General features: G+C 40.8%; 1 protein-coding gene across 1 annotated transcript; it reads left to right on the top strand.

Moving 5' to 3' along the window:
• The first annotated feature begins 3941 nt into the window (after positions 1–3941).
• Positions 3942–13023, top strand: LOC131663129 (uncharacterized). Its single transcript, XM_058933261.1, has 2 exons — positions 3942–4373; positions 12865–13023. Exons 1-2 carry the CDS (start codon positions 3942–3944, stop codon positions 13021–13023), a joined length of 591 nt encoding a protein of 196 aa, XP_058789244.1.
• Positions 13024–17351: the final 4328 nt, after the last annotated feature.

A 17351-nucleotide genomic window follows, 5' to 3' on the forward strand; every position in this document is an offset into this window, starting at 1 on the left:
CACAATACAAAATGATACCGAAACATGGAACAACCATATGCACAATTTAAAAACCGCACACGTGCAAGCTGCACAAAATAGTAAAAACGAGAGCAAACGGCAGAGTACTTACCACAATAGAAATAAACGTATAGACACATTTAAAATCGGAGACAAAGTACTCCACGAAAACATGCAGTTATCGTCCGGCGCGAAACAAATTTCAGCAAAGTTATTAAAACCATACATCGGTCCATACACGATAACAGCTAAAGTAGGAAATAATATATATACGTTAAAAGACGAAAATAACAAAGTACTCAAAAGCTCTTGGCACACCCGTTATCTCAAACCGTACATCGAAAACTCAAGAGAGAAGAAAGAAAATTTGCCACTGCCCACACCGCCTATCAATAAACGACCCCGCGGACGTCCCAAGAAAATTCAAGAAACTAATGAAATTGTCGTATAGACGAAACGAAAGCGCGGCCGCCCACGGAAAATCGCACCACCAGAAGATATGATATCTGCACAACCATTAGAAAAACGCAAGCGAGGTCGACCGAAAAAGACGATCGCTGAAAAATAGCAGCAGCACGGTACATCAAAAATTATACCGAAGAAGTCGACAATTAAAATTCGCAACAATATGTACCGTATACTCAACTCACATCGAGCAAATTCAAAAAACCACGCACGCCAACTGCACCACGTCAACACACGCGCAGGATGCCTCAGTGAGCTGCGCGCGCACGTCGTCTCCACTCTCCCCGCCAGCGCCGCACCGCCAGTCGACGACGAAACACACGTGAGCGAGCACGCCGCCGACAGTCAAAACACGGAGCGCCGCCATTTTGCGCAACCACCGGCAAAAACACGCGCGAGTTCGGTAGAATTACCAGTGAAAAACGTGGGTGAGTGAGTGAGTGCACACAGGATGTCTGACCTCAACACCAGCTCGGTCTCAGAGCCAACAGAGATGAGCGAGGAGAGGAAGACACTACTACCAAACTTCTATAGGCACAGCATCGGACGCGGCTTCATATATCACCACCGCTCCGGCGGCCTCAACCTTACAGAAGCTCGCAAGACTGAGCTCCAGCTCGAGTTGGCTACACTACGCCTAACTGACGCTGAGCTACAAGACTTCAATGAAGGTAACAAACACGCACACGCTGCCGACGACGGTACCATTTGGTGGGACGACGAAATGGAAGAAGAAAAGCCACCGGTATCAGACGCCACACTCAACGCTTTCTGGGAGGAATACCAAAGCTACGGCACACGCGCGACGTGTGCAATTGAGAAATATCTACACGACAAATACGTCGAAGCTTTCCACAAGCCGATAACCAAGAGGATGTCGGAAACCCTCATCAACTGGGCGAAAGAGAACATGTGGGAAGAGGCAGTAGAGCGCGGCATCACACTAGCCGAGTTGATTAGACTACCCGGAAATCAAAACAACCAGCGAGCTACAGCGGCCAGTGATACCGACAACTCACACGCATCAACCGAGCAATCGCGCGTGCAAGAAGAGAGTGAAAGTGACCAAGACACATCGAGTTACACTTCAGCAACCGACGCCGACGATTCTACCGACAACTCAGACGATGCCAACGAGCAGCACGGTACGCAGCAACAACAACAACAACAAGCAGACGTACGCGACACCTCGGTCGCAACAGCCACAGGCCCACGCGCGCCTCCAGCCGCAGCAGCAGAACCAGCACGCGCGCAACAAATACACCAGCCCGTATACGAACAACATTACCGGCAAAACCGACACATGGAAAGGACACCATCAACAGAGTGGTTCGAACAAGAAGCCCAGCGACAACTGGACGCGGGCCTTGTCCCAGAAGACGTCGAAAACGTGTTCGGATACGTGCGGAAACGGTGGTTTTTCGTGAGGCAGCGCGAGTACGAAGATCGACTCAACGCAGACCCACACTTCAAGGCCTGGCTGAAGCAAAAACTGCTGACCGGAGCATTCTCCCCACGAGGCCCGGTACAATATCGTCTGAAAGAAGAGGCACGCAGGGAGGAAAGAGAGAGACAACAACAGCTGCAGCAGCAGGTACATCGCCGTCAAGAAGTGAAGTGGTGACAGTTTGCCAAGAGGTTGACACAAATAGCAAAACAACCTTACGGTAACAACCTTTTTTTTCCTTTCTTTCCTTTTGCGATATGCTTGTCCTCTTTCCAAAAACCCGACACATCAAAAAAAAAAAGAAAGATTAGATACACAATTTTAGTAGTGTAATAAACATAGTGTAAAATATGTTACCGTTATAGATTTAGTCTCTACAAACCGAGGTACGCAAAAGAAAGTACCATCGGTATAATTCAAAAAAAAAAAGAAAGCCTTATTTTTTATAATGAATATGCACAATGACTCCAGAGTACGCAAAAGAAAGTACTACTGGACTATCAAAAAAAAATCATAATTGTTAAGTTACATTGTTACAATACGATTTGATCAGCGAAATAATAAATAGCCATAATTTTGAACCTCAGATTTATTTATTGCGTGCGCCACACCTTAATATAAGTCGACATCAACGAGAGAGAGAGAGAGAATCCGGTTAACGCTCGATTGTTAGTTTTTTGCTTTTCTTCTTTTCCCCTTTCGGTACCTGGCACTCGTCCTCAACATCCATACGTGTGTGTCAAAAATCTGCTTCTCAGATTTTTCCCCACCCGGGGGAATATTGTAACACGGCAAGTTACATACATCGCGAGCGCCTAGAGCCAACGCAAGTGTGAGGACACACACACACACGATTATACGGCACGACGAAAGAGAGAGAGAGAGACAGTACAGCGATTAGCCGACAATCACCGAAGATTGCCGAAACACGATAGCGAAGACCTCCTGCGAACGCGCGAACGGACATCGCGGCTTTTCGTCTCGCTACGCTCGACGTGTTCATATCGGTATCCGAATATTGCGCTCGAGGCGACGACGTCTCACCACCTCCGTGATTCGACCAGCAGGCCTATAGCCGCGTAGCAACGGAGCCCTTCGTTGACCAGCCGACGGCACGAAGTAAAATCGTCCGATCCACGTGCGAGGGTGATCCGGAGGATAGCCTCCCGTCGACGAAGCTCGCAAGCTCGCAAGTACGGTACGACTCATTCTTTCTCTCTCACGCGGTATCAATTATATTGCGGCGCGGAGTTTCGGCGGAAACTCCTGATTGCACCTCTGCGAGAAGGTCACACATTGTATAATTGTCAATCGACGCTTAGTCGATTGACAATTATACTGACCTAGTCGGAACATACCCGTCTATTATCGGTGGATCCTACGGGTGGATTTAAGGGCAAGCACCACCACCGTTTTAAGTTATTACTAGAAATACAAATAAAGAACATTTAAGTAAAAATTTAATACTGAGACTTTTTATTTTTAATTATTGCTTATTGAGTGAGATTAATTGTATCTCGCTTACTATTCGGTATTACTGACGGTGACATTACTATCCGTGAAACTTTTGTCGACACTCCGAAAAGCCCCTTACATTAGCTACAGAGGAAAGGGGAAATACGCGCGGACAAGTATGAAAGTACGCGACTTCGATGTCGATTTTGGAAATTTTTTGCCATTTCTATCGGAATAAAACATTTTTTCTTTATCATTCACTGTTGTTTATAAAAAATATTTTGAATCAATTATTCAACAATTTTTTATTTTTAAAAATTCAAAGTACAGAAAAAACATAAATTTCATAAATTAAAATCTTGAATTTGACGGAAACTTTTGTATTTAAAATTAAATATTAGAACATGTTTATTGAAAAATTTGATGCGTTTTTATTGTCAAAGTTTTTTTTTACAAACATGTGGTGGCGCTATCCTTTACAATAAGTTTCATCATAATGTGCAACCAATTTTGTTTAAGTTGCGTTCGGTGCGAATAAAAGTGGCAATTTCTAAACTACATTCCGGCATTTATTATGGGTGATCGCGGGGGTCGTGGCGGTAGAGGTGGAGGTCGAGCTGGAGGTCGTGCAGGTGGCCGAGGAAGGCCTGTCGGTCGTGGTGCACCGTATACGGGTGCCGAGTATACGGAGATGATTATTTTTTACGGCAAGGCAGGGCGCAATGCTAACGAAGCCGCGCATTTGTACGCGGCTGCGTTGGACCGCAGGAACCCGCCTGATTTAAGGCGTCCGGATGCAAATGTCATTTTGGGAGCGGTACATCGTGGTCGAGAGAACGGCAACCTCATTCCCCTTGCTCATCGAGGTGCTGGACAAGGAGTAGTCGGTGCTCCACGTGTTGTACGCAATGTGGAAAATGAAGAAAATGTATTAGAGTGTTTAGAAGAGGATCCGACTAGGAGCATTAGAAACGTGGCAGGCATGCTGAATCTAACCTACTCCACGGTAAGTAACATACATTATGTTCAGATGAGATGAGTGAAAATAATCGAATCATGATTCAATTTTTATAACACTCTAGATTTATTTAATTTCATAAATACAAGGAACCGTTTGACCATGAATATTACAAAAAACAAGGAATTTAAAACTACGAGAATATTACAGATATAAAAACAAAAAGAACGCTTATGCAACAAAATACGCAAACTTTGAATTACTCAAAAATCGTGGAATCGAGAAAACATCCATAAAACGTCTGGAAGGTGTCCGGCCATCCCTCGCTAAATTTACGCGAAGTCGCCTCCAAAATCGCTAAAGCCCGTTCATTGTTTTTGTCTCTCGATCCGGTTTTAACTACTCCGAAATTTTCCATTTCTATATAGTCATGAACTAATTTTTCTAATTCCGCGAGCTTTTGTTGTTCCGTCATCTCCTCCTCGGTAGCGATAAAACATTTCGCGAGTATTTACGAATCTCTGTTCGAATTTTGCCTGTTTTCGATGTATCCGTGTACCGACAAGCCCAATCGCGTGTGTGAAACAACGAGCACGCTATCCCCAATCTGCCACGATTCGTCACACATAATCAATGGCCAATTGTCCTGTCCTATCAAGATGCTCAACTTAGCGTCTTTGTACGGGTATATCGGGATATCGTGTTCCTCTTTAACGTCCTGTACGAGCTCTATCGACAACGTTTGCAGAGACAGATCTAGCTTTGGTACAATTAGCGTACGAGCGATCTTTTCTTGGCCAAACGGCCCGCTGACTAAAAAACTAACTCTCTCGCAACGAACCACACTCATACCATACAAGCCGCGTATGCTTGTCCTAAAGGGCTCCCCCGTCAAATCAACATGATCCGCGAATCCCCTGTCGATTAGCGTAGCCGTTGCTCCACAGTCCAACAACGCGCACGTCGTCGCTTTCCTTTTTGGCCCGTCGATGTTTAGCGGTACGGCGCGTATAAGGCCCGTGCGTGCCGCTAGTCAATATCTTCGAGAAGTTGACTTGCGATCTCAGGTGCGTGATTCGTCGCGACGCCTTCTCTCGTCGCGGTCTCTCTTATCGCCACGGTCTCTCTCATTGTCGCGACCCCTCTTGTCGCGATCTTCCCTTCGATCAGCATTATCACGTCGGCCTCCGCGGTCAGAATTATTCCGGCGGTCGTGGCTACCGAAAGAATGCAAAAGAGTGTGATGGTGTTTACGGCAAGTTTCGCAAGTTTCCTTCGCGTCGCAGTCCCGTCGCGAGTGCTTGTCGCCCAGACACTTGAAGCAGAGTCACCACTGCTTGACCAAAAACCACCTGCGCCTAGTACTTTCGTTTTTAAACTCGCGGCAGTTTCTCAATTCATGGTTCCCGCGGCGACAATGCAGACATCTGTTCCCCGCGAGTGGTCTTTCTTCATCGTCCCCTTGTCCCTCCGCTGCAGCGCATATCACGGCAGCTCTCGGCCTCCTCGCTGAACCGTCGCTGCCCCTTGATGACGCGATCTAGATGTCGAATATCCCAGCACGCACTGCTATATCCGACTCCCTGCTCATAAATTTGGCGAGCTTTTCCAAAGACGATGCGTCGAACAGCAAGTCGCTCGCATTTTCGACTATCGATAGTATGTCGATTTCAATTCGTCCGGGATCTTACTAGCCACGCTTAATAGCAAATCCATGCTATGCAAATATTCGTTCAGTTTCAGCAACTTCAGCCCGTCAATACTGCATTTCAGCTGAGTCGCGAACGAAACCAATTTGCCTTTGCCAGATTTCAGACACGGCAGCGCATACAGGTCATGAACGAAATCTTGAGCTATCATAAACCTATTCCCGAAGTGTTTTTCTAACTCGGTTATGACATCTTTCGGATCCTCGGTTGTTGTCAAAAGTGTCTTCACGAGGTCGTAGGCTCGTCCTTTCAACGCTCTTTCTAAGCGCCCGATGTTACGACGATCGCTAAAATTACTCGCGGACTCGGCGTACGTCCTATGAAAATGAATCCATTGCAGAGGCTTTCCGGAAAACTCCGGTAATCGCTTGTCATAATCTAATTGATCGCTCGTCAGAACATTATTTGCTGCGCTCTCGCAGATTACATTGGCTGTACTGATTAAACTACCGGATAACAATGATACCGCTCTTTCGAGTAAATTTACGCCTTGAAAATCGCTAACGCTTGCGCTACCTTGATCGTGAAATTAACGATTCGCCTCGCTGGTGACCACGTAACTCGTTGATGCTGCTGTTGAAGACGCTGTACTAGTGACGTTGACCTCCGGCTCGAGCGAAGGACTCAGCTGCGGTCGTTGCCGTTCATCAGATGGAGTCGATTCTGTCGGTGACACTACAGGTGGCTCGGTTGTTCGCTTCCGTTGACGGCGGGTGGGCCTTGGTGCCCTTTGCGCACCACCACGCCCTGATCTCGTGCGGGTGACTTCCCTTGGCAGAGCTGCTACAGGAGTTGCAGGTGCCGCAGGTGCAGCTGCTGGCACAGCTGCGACAACCTCTCGCTGGACTTGCTTCGCAGGTGACCCCTGCTTGTTGGCCGGCGCGCGTCATTTTCTCATCACCATCGTAGAGACACAGATGAACTTCACGAACACCAGAAACCGCACAACAAACCACTATAGCAGCAATCTCGACTTCGCACAATTTAAACGATGTTCCTCACCCGGGGCACCAATTTGTTAGGGGTGAGCAATTGTGCGGAAGAGATTGAATAAAGGAGTACACTGAGTTTAATATTTCTTTTGTTTTAATAAACTAAGTTACAATTAAATTACAACTAAATAGTCGGCGTAAAAAACCTCATCGTGTGAGGAAAAAGCCGCTATTTTACAAATTAAAGATCTCAACTAGGATCGAATTAACGAGCACGAGTCCAAAGAGAGGCACAACTCGCCTCGTTAGAATCTGGACGTAAAGTGACTCGCATCTCAGTTTCACGTCGCATGTTGCCGAATTTTCTCGCCAGCCTCGCCGTCAACGCTACCCCGCCGCGTGCACATGTTTACTTTTGGGCCTTGCAAGCGCGCTTTGGCACGCTGGCACGCTTATCGCGTTCCCGCTCTCTCGCCCTCCGACTCTCTTACTCGCTCTCACTCGCCAGCCTGCCGGTCCTAGGAGCAATTTCAACATTGCCCTATCCGTAAAATTCATCAAGTAAGATGAGGTGACCCATACAACCAAGAGTAAAACTCCAAATGGGGTCTGCAGCCTTCGGGGAGCAAACTCCGCGAATCTAAAAATTCTAGCTTCACGGACACGTAACGCATCCCGCGCTCGTGCACGTCCATGGGTCAAGTTTGTGCTCCGAGAGCAGTACCGCTGGCTCGATCGTAGGTTCGCAACAAGCCGCCCTGGTGTACATCCTTGCGACATTTGTTCTCGTTTGTCCTTTCACACTCAACATCGACAATCGCACTCGTACGTCCATTCCTATCAAGCAAACGATTACAATAAATTGTCGTAAGCCGCTCGATCCTGAGTTCATTACAGACTTATCCTCTAACCGCAAGCTAAACTAACTATCATAATTAAAGTAACTTATCAATTACTCAGTCATGGATTCATTTTCCTACTTGTTGCGCCACGTGATAATACCCAGACTCGAGAGCAGCAGTTAATTTTTTATGGCGCGTCTTCGGATTTCGGCCGAAGGTTCGAAGTCGAGCAGTGTGTGCGGTGACTATGATTCACACTTCTCGTGAACGTGCATGTCTCATCTCACGGGACCCATTTCGTCCATTCTTTGATTCTTAATGCCTTTCTCGACGTCTTTTACAAGTGTTATTAATTTCCTAAATTGTTTTTCGGTGGCTTTAAAGCAATTTCTCTTTTGAGGAAACAGGCGACAACGAACACAACCCTTGCGCTTTCTCTTTAAAAAAAAACAGGTGAAAGCTAATACAATCCTTACACTTTCTCTTTTAAAAAAAAAAACAGGCGAAAGTGAACACAACCCTTACACGTGTGCCTAACCAGCTCGGGCGCGTTAATTTCCCTATTTCCCAATGTGCTACGCTTTCATTTTCAAAGGTCCGTCCTGCACACCACGTGTACAACTCGAAAACTCTTTCTCGTCTGTATAATCCCTTGCTCGATATTTGGAACGTCCGGAACAAATTATGAATGTGAAGTTCGTAACATTCATTTGCACGTAAAACATTATTTTTAAATTAATTTTTAACTATTTTAGTCGTCTCGTGTGACCTTAGTACTGATATAAAACTACATATTAATCAATAATAATCCTTAATAACAGCCCTAAAATAACTAATCCTAAGAGTCTAGTTCACTCTATGACGATATCGGAGTACACGACTGCGATGGCATTTTTGGCAATGTTTTGCCACTTTTGTTGCAATGAAATCTTTTTCGTTTCAAAGATCATAGTGGAAAGAGGCTGTAAAACTTTTACTGGTGCTCGAAAAAGCCTCTGTCCCTTGCAACATAGAAGGGAAAGCGCGCGGCCGAGAATACGTAGTTACGCGACTTCGATGTTGATTTTGGCAATGTTTTGCCACTTTTACCAGAAAGAAACCTTTTTCATTCGAATGATCATAGTCGTAAGAGGCTGCAAAACTTTTGCCGACGTTCGGAAAAGCCTCTGTCCCTTGTTGCAACATAGAAGGGAAAGCGCGCAGCCGAGAATACGAAATTACGCGAATTCGATGGCGTTTTTGGCAGAGGTGTGACACTTTTATTGGAATGGCACCTACTTCATTCGGATATAAAGTATTCGTGAAACTTTTGCCGATGCTCGGAAAAGCCTCTGACATTAACCAGAGAGGTGTGGGAGAAAACGTATTCATCTTCAATTTACTCAGTGAATAATGGTAGTGGTATGGTTGTTATGAGATGCCGAATATTCCGAATGCTTAAGACTTTATATCTACGTTCCGTATGGCAGATTTCAAATCGTCAATGATGACCGACGGATGCATAGACTTCTCAATATCACTTAAAATCCTTTCTATTCTTTACGCTGTTATGTTTTTTTTTCTTTTAATCCATTTATTATTGGTAGATATTTTTCAGATGCTGTTGGTTGCATATTTATTTTGTTTTGTCCCAATATTTTCAAAAGATAGTTTTCTTTGGCTATTCTGTTTAGTAGTTTTTCCAATGTCCAACGAGAAACTTAGAAATAAAACAATTAAGAGAAAGTGACCGGCTGCTCAAATAATTTTATTGTGTAGAGCCTTTGTGTATTACATTTACAGCATCATCGTTAAATGGTTTCATTTGTAATACATTAGTAATAGTAGTAAATGTAAATCCACAAAACATGTTTTATTTTTCGTTAGATTAATCTAATTTATATTCGATAATTTATATCTAATCACTATTCTATATTTTTAACTTAGGTACAACGGATCATTAAGGACAACTTCCTCCATGCGTATCACTTTCGCAAAGTTCAACAACTGAACGAAGCAGATTACCATGTGCGGGTTGAATTTTGCCAAAGGTTATTACGTAGAATCGAAAACGATGAACATTTTTTAGAAAATATTTTATTTACCGATGAATCGACGTTTGGGAGAGAGGGAACGTTCAACATGCATAATAACCATTATTATGCTGTAGAAAATCCAAGATTAGCTATTGTAAATAAACACCAGAATCGATTTTCCTTAAATTACTGGTGTGGAATCGTGAAAAATGAAGTTGTAAGTACATACAAATATATTTCTACACAAAAATATATATTTTTTATTTATTTACAAAATTTATTTACAATCTGTCAACCTTAAATAAAAAGGACAATCAGTAAATTATTTTACGATATAGACAATTTTACATGTTATCAGCAGAGTACTCCACTAAGTATTCTATCTTGATTTTGGAATGCGAAGGTACTGCTTTTTATCTTGAGTTATATTGTGTCTTCTTTATTTTACGTTTCTTAAGTCCTGTATTGGTAATCGATTCCGAAAGAAGTTTGCTAATACGTTTGTTTGAATGGTTTCCTAGTTTTGTGTAGTATTTTGCGAATAAAGTTTGAATTTCTTCTTTCTCTATTGCGATCTGTACATCATTTGGAATAATTTCGTTTGGAACGAACCACGGCGTGTGTGTTATGCCGTGTAGGACTTTTGATTGGAATCTTTCTAGGATTTTAATGTTCGAGTTTGAAGCGGCTCCCCATAGTTGAATGGCGTAGGTCCAGACTGACTTGAATACTGCTTTATATAGCAGAAGTTTATTTTCAATTGTTAGCTCCGATTTTTCCTCAATAAGCTAGTACATTTTCCTCCATTTCAATCCTAGTTGTTTCCTCTTTGTGAATATATGTTCTTTCCATGTCAACCTTCTATCCAGATGTATACCTAAGGATTTGACATGGTCTTTCTGCGTATGTATTTGTCATTCAACGAAATATGTGGACATATATTTTTACGGAGAGTAAATGTGGTGTGAATTGATTTACTCTCGTTTACTATTATTCTCCACGTATTTAGCCAGTTTTGGAGATAGTTATTAACGTAATTTTATACTGTTTCCCATGCTATTGCTGTTTCTTGACGTGTTGTTAATATTGCTGTATCGTCTGCATATGTTACTGTCAGAATATTTGGAGACTTTGGTAGGTCCGATGGGTCCGATGTGTATAGCAGGTATAGCGTTGATCCTAAAACACTGCCCTGTTGTACACCTGCTTTTATTATTTGCCATGTTGATACTTTTTTATTGATTTTTACCTGAAATGTTCTGTCTTGCAGGTAAGATTGTAGTAAATCACTGTAACATTTGGGAAAAAATCCCCCTATGTTATGAAATATGCCTGTATAGTACAGTTTGTTTTCTATGGATTTCCTTGCTATTGATACTATTCTTTTCACTTGTTCGATCGTGGAATGATGACTTCTGAATCCGAATTGGTGGTCCGGGATAAGTTTTCTATCTATTACGATTTGATTTATTCTTGCTGGTATGTTTTTTTCATAGACTTTTCAGAGTACAGGCAGTAGACTAATTGATCTGTATGAGGTCACAAGTTCATTTTCTTTACCAGGTCTAGGTATTAAGATAATCTCTGCTACTTTCCATTGAGAAGGTAAATAGCAATGACGGAAGCATGCATTAAATATTATTGTTATATATCGAATTGCTATCGTGGGAAGCTTTTTAATCATTTTTCCTGTAACGATATCATAACCGAGGGCTTTTTTATTATTTATGTTATTAATGATTTTGAGTACTTCCTTTAGTTTAACTAGTTTCGATGGAGTGTTATCCTGTGCATTATGATCTTCTAGTAAGATTTCTTTTTCTTGTTCAGTGATTATACGTTGATGTGGTTTGAACACTTCGCTTAGATGATTTGCAAAAGTTGCCATTTTTTCCTCGTCCGATCTGGTCCATTTTTCACAGCTTTTACGTATGGGTGGAAGAAATGAGGTTGGTCTATTTAATCTTTTTGTTGCTTTTCATAGTGAGTAATCCGTTGCTTCGATTGGACAAAGTGTTTCTTCTGTATTTCTGCATTTTTCTGTACGAACAATACTTTCTTCAGTTCTTTAACTGCTCTATCCTAGATTCGTTTTATCTTGACTCAATCTTGTAATCTAATACCTTTTTCTCAGTAGTCGTTTTTCTTTGATTTTTTGTTCTACTACTACTATAAAGATGATTTGTTGATATTCTGTCTTCATTACAGTAGTGGAGCATTGGTTAATAGCTACAGTTAGGAGTGAGTTTAATGTTTGTATACTGTTTTCTATGACAGTAATTGATTTGAGAGATACATTACATTTATACGGTCCTCTAGGAAACTTGTATATTTTTTCCAGTCTGTTATTGTGAGGTTGTTTACAGTTTTGTGCACAGTAGAGTTTAGAGTGACTATTATCGGTGAATGATCTAATGTATTTGTTTAATTGTAATATTTCGTATAGTACTTTGTTTATCATCGATTATTACATTGGTTACTTGAAGGTAAATTTCGCTGGTGTGTGTGTGTGTGTGTGAACGTAGTGGATTATTTTTGTTTTTATTCTTATTGCAGTTCCTTCGTATGCTTTATTGAGTGGATGATTCGTTTTATATAAGGTGTAGTTTGGTATACTGAGATAGTTCTTGCTTGTAAAGTGTGTTTCTGATATCAACATGATGTTTATATTTTCATAGTTTAAGAATGATTTTAATTCCAAGTTCCTTTGCATTAGACCACTTGCGTTACAGATATCGAGTTTTAAACTACTCATTTTTATAGTTTGTTTACTAATACGGTTAAAGGATTGAGCATAGTGTTCATTCTTTGCATCAGCTGCTGCATGATATGTTCAAGTTTATTTGTGTTATTATTGTTGGAGTGTTTACTGGGCTTTTGTGTAGCACTTGTAAATCAGCCTGATAAATAAATACCATAATGAATAATAATAATTAAACTTAAATCTTATTACGTTTGATGTATATACAATTTTTTTTTAAATGAGTCTCTGTATCTCAAGTATATTGAAAATACAATTTTTTTATTATATTCACATTCAGATTGGTCCAGTACAAATGCCCAATTATTTGGGCGCTGATAATTACGTAGACTTCCTGCAAAATCAGCTTCCAAGATTGTTGCGCCATATACCTAATGAAGATCGGCAAACATATGGTATCAGCATGATGGAGCTCCCGCTCATCGAGCTGCTGGAGTGATTAATCTGCTGAACCATATGTTTCCGAAGAGATGGATTGGTCAAGGTGGAGAAATCCATTGGCCTCCACGATCACCGGATTTAAACCTACTTGATTTTTTTTATGGGGTTATTTTAAAGATTCTATATACGGAACAGAGATAGAAAATTTAGAAGATCTGGAAAACGAAATAACAATGGCGTTTGAAAGCGTAACGCCTGAAATGTTAGCTGCAGTAAGACGGAATTTTGTACGCCGGCTGCAGTGCTGCATTAAAAACGGAGGACGACAATTTGAAAACTGTCTCTAAGTTAGTTATTATAATTTTCAAAGTAATATAATAACAAATTTGAGATTATAAACGTGTCGTATTATTTCAGATCAGCATACTCAAGCAGCTTTGTTCGCGATAAGAGTAGTGTAAATAAAAACAATTATTACTGAACAAATTGGACAATTCTTTAGTAGAAATTCCAAGTTAAATATCATCAACACAGAAATTCGAATCACCTATAAGAAAGAATTTATAAGTCTCATGTATATCAAATTCTTTGAAAATTAATACGGATATGGTGCGTGAATATTGAATAATTAAAGGATATGGATTTAATTTTATTATATTTTTATCAAGTATAATTAGGCTCGTATTTATCCGGCATAAAAACCCCAGTCATAAGTAGGGAAAAGCCATCTAAATATGAGCAAATACAATCGACAAATGTACAAAGAGTTATACTACTTATTTACAATTAATAGATTAGGTAGGTTCGCTTTGCTTGTGAATGGCCATTCAAGTTAAAACTACTCGTTTACCACACGACGCTAATTGCACCTTGTACGAGAAGGAAGGTCGTCTCCTAGAGCAGCACAGTGCCAACGTCTTGGTCACGGGTACAGCCTGCACTATACTGCCCCTAAGAGTATAGGGCCGAGTTGCTACTGTTTGAGCTGCCCAGGGTCGGAGACGCCTCAGAGAATATCACGCATATCCTCAGCTAGGCCAACGGTGCCGGTAGCCCTTGCTGCGATCGTGGGTTCGACAAGTCATAGGATAAAAGGCACGACACTGTGCTCTCACGCAACTGTCATACACAGAACGTGATGTAAGACCAGGAACACGCACTCACATTCAGCACACACGTTACCAGTGAAGGCTATTATGATAAACTATCACAACGACGTAAACAACTGAAAGCAGCAAGTTAACTGAGACAGCAACTAGGTAACTGAAAGAGAGTGCAACGAGGTGCCGAGAGAGAGAGAGATGCGAGGTGCAAGGATTGAGTTCTCGAGAACTACTGACTGCTTCCTCCTTCCTGAAGAAGGATCAGAGAATTTTCTCCAGCATTGGGCCTATTCGTGGGGCCAATTAGAGATGCCAGGGTTATAGTGCCGAATTTCCATCCAAATGTTTACCTGCGCGACAATTCCTGGACGATCATACCCCTTTTTTTTTGGCATCGCGCGCGCACCGTTGGAATTGCCGCACGTGTTCATATTCTGGGTTTTCCCCATCCGCAAAAAAAAAAAAAAACATTAAGCGACAAAGGACCGCATCTCCAAATAAACTTTCACTTTTACAACAACCAAAAAAATGTTATAAATTATTACTCTCTACTTTCGTGCTACACACATGGAGCGCAGATGCCGCGAACAAATACAAAATTATATCTAATTTATTATTATGACAAAAAATTATTAGTATTTATTAATTATAAATAAACAAATGAAATCAAATTGTCAAAAAAGTCCTCAAAAAAGTCCTCAGAAAAGTCCTCGAATAAGTCCTCAAATTAGTCCTCAAATTAGTCCTCAAAAAAGTCCTCAAAAAAGCCCTCAAAATAGTCGTCAGAAAAGTCCTCAAAAAAGACCTCAAAAAAGTCCTCAAAATAGTCCTCAAAAAAGTCCTCAAATTACTCCTCAAAAAAGTGCTCAAAATAGTCGTCAGAAAAGTCCTCAAAATAGTCCTCAAATTAGTCCTCAAAAAAGTCCTCAAAAAAGTCCTCGAAACAAAATTCTCAATAAAGTCCTCAAAAAAAGTCATCTATAAAGTCATGGAAAAAGTCCTCAAAAAATTTCTCCAAAAAGTCCTCAATAAAGTTCTCAGAAAAGTCTACAAATTAGTCTTTCAAAAAGTTCTCAGAAAAGTCCTTAAAACAGTCCTCAAAAAAGTCTTCAAAAAAGTCCTTTTTTTTATTATTTGACTTTAAAAGAAAAAGAACAACTAATGCAGGTGGATTAGGTTTTCGGCAGGGACTGAGAAAAATATTTTATATTTCCACCGAACGAATAAAGAGATTAACTCAAAAATGTTCTTAAAACTCCAACCGATTATAGTTTGTTAAGCAGTCATTAATTAAACGACAATTATATCAATGATGTTATAAAAGCTGAATAATTTTTAATTAAGCGATTTAAGATTTACATCATGCTTGAAAGAATAATTTTTTACTGTTTGGTTAGTATAGTGAAGTTCAGACTTTCTAATCGACTGAAAGACCCTTCGGAGTTTCTCTTGATAACTAAGAATACCTCTGGAGCCCTTTCGATAACTGAAAAAACATTCGGAGTATCACTCGACAACTGGGGATACCTCCGGAGTATTTTTGGAATTTTCAGACGGTTGTTAAGACCATCGGAGCCTTCCTCGACAACGAAAAGATTTCCGGACTATCTCTCTAGGACACAAAAGGCCTCCGCACTATTTCTCAAGGTCTGAAAAAATCTTTGGGGTATTTTTTGCAGGACTTTTTGGAGGACTTTTTCGAGGACTTTTTTGAGGACTAATTCGAGGACTTTTTCGAGGACTTTTTCGAGGACTTTTTTGAGAACTAATTTGAGGACTTTTTCGAGGACTTTTTGGAGGACTTTTTTGAGCACTTTTCTGAGGACTTTTTCAAGGACTTTTTCGAGGACTAATTTGCGGACTTTTTGGAGGAATTTTCTGACGACTTTTTTGTGGACTTTTTGGAGTATTTTTCGAGGACTTTTTTGAGGACTTTTTGGAGGACTTTTTGGAGGACTTTTCTGTGGACTTTTTTGAGGACTTTTTGGAGGACTTTTTTTAGAACCAATTTAAGGACTTTTCTGAGGACTTTTCTGAGAACTTTTTCGAGGACTTTTTCAAGGACTTTTTTGAGGACTTTTTGAGGACCATTTTGAGGACTTTTCTGAGGACCTTTCATAGGACTTTGTCGAGGACTTTTTTGAGGACTTTTTGGGGTATTTTTCGAGGACTAATTTGAGGACTTTTTTGAGGACATTTCTGAGGACTTTTTTGAGTACTTTTTGGTGTATTTTTCGAGGACTAATTTGAGGACTTTTTGGAGGACCTTTCTGTGGACTTTGTTGAGGACTTTTTGGAGTATTTTCTGAGGACTTTGTTGAGGACTTTTTGGAGTATTTTCTGAGGACTTTTTCGAGGACTTTTTCGAGGACTTTTCTGTGGACTTTTTTGAGTACTTTTTGGAGTATTTTTCGAGGACTAATTTGAGGACTTTTTGGAGGACTTTTCTGACGACTTTTTTGAGGACTTTTTTGAGGACTTTTTTTAGGACTAATTTGTCTACTTTTTCGAGGACTCTTTGGAGGACGTTTCTGTGGACTTTTTTGAGAACTTTTTGGAGGACTTTTTCGAGGATTAATTTGAGGCTTTTCTGATGACTTTTTGGAGTATTTTCTGAGGACTTTTTCGAGGACTATTTGGAGGTCTTTTTTGAGGACTTTTTTGAGGACTTTTTCGAGGACTTTTTCGAGGATTTTTCAGTGGACTTTTTTGAGGACTTTTTGGAGGCCTTTTTTGAGGACCAATTTGTGGACTTTTCAGAGGACTTTTCTTAGGACTTTGTCGAGGACTTTTTTGAGGACTTTTTGGGGTATTTTTCGAGGACTAATTTGAGGATTTTTTGGAGGACATTTCTGAGGAATTTTTTGAGGACTTTCTAGAGTATGTTTTGATAACTAATTTCATGACTTTTTGGAGGACTTTTTTGAGCACTTTTCTGAGGACTTTTTCGAGGACTTTTTCAAGGACTTTTTTGAGGACTTTTCTGAGGACTTTTTTGAGTACTTTTTGGAGTATTTTTCGAGGACTAATTTGAGGACTTTTTGGAGGACTTTTCTGTGGACTTTTTTGAGTACTTTTTGGAGTATTTTTCGAGAACTAATTCGGGGACTTTTTCGAGGACTAATTTGAAGACTTTTTTGAGTACTTTTTGGAGTATTTTTCGAGGACTAATATGAGGACTTTTTTGAGCAGTTTTCTGAGGACTTTTTCGAGGACTTTTTCAAGGACTTTTTTGAGGACTTTTCTGAGGACTTTTTTGAGTACTTTTTGGAGTATTTTTCGA

This window comes from Phymastichus coffea, unplaced genomic scaffold, assembly GCF_024137745.1.
Source record: "Phymastichus coffea isolate CEN01 unplaced genomic scaffold, Cenicafe_Pcof_1.1 PCOF00002, whole genome shotgun sequence".
In the NCBI taxonomy this organism is placed as follows: Eukaryota; Metazoa; Arthropoda; class Insecta; order Hymenoptera; family Eulophidae; genus Phymastichus; species Phymastichus coffea.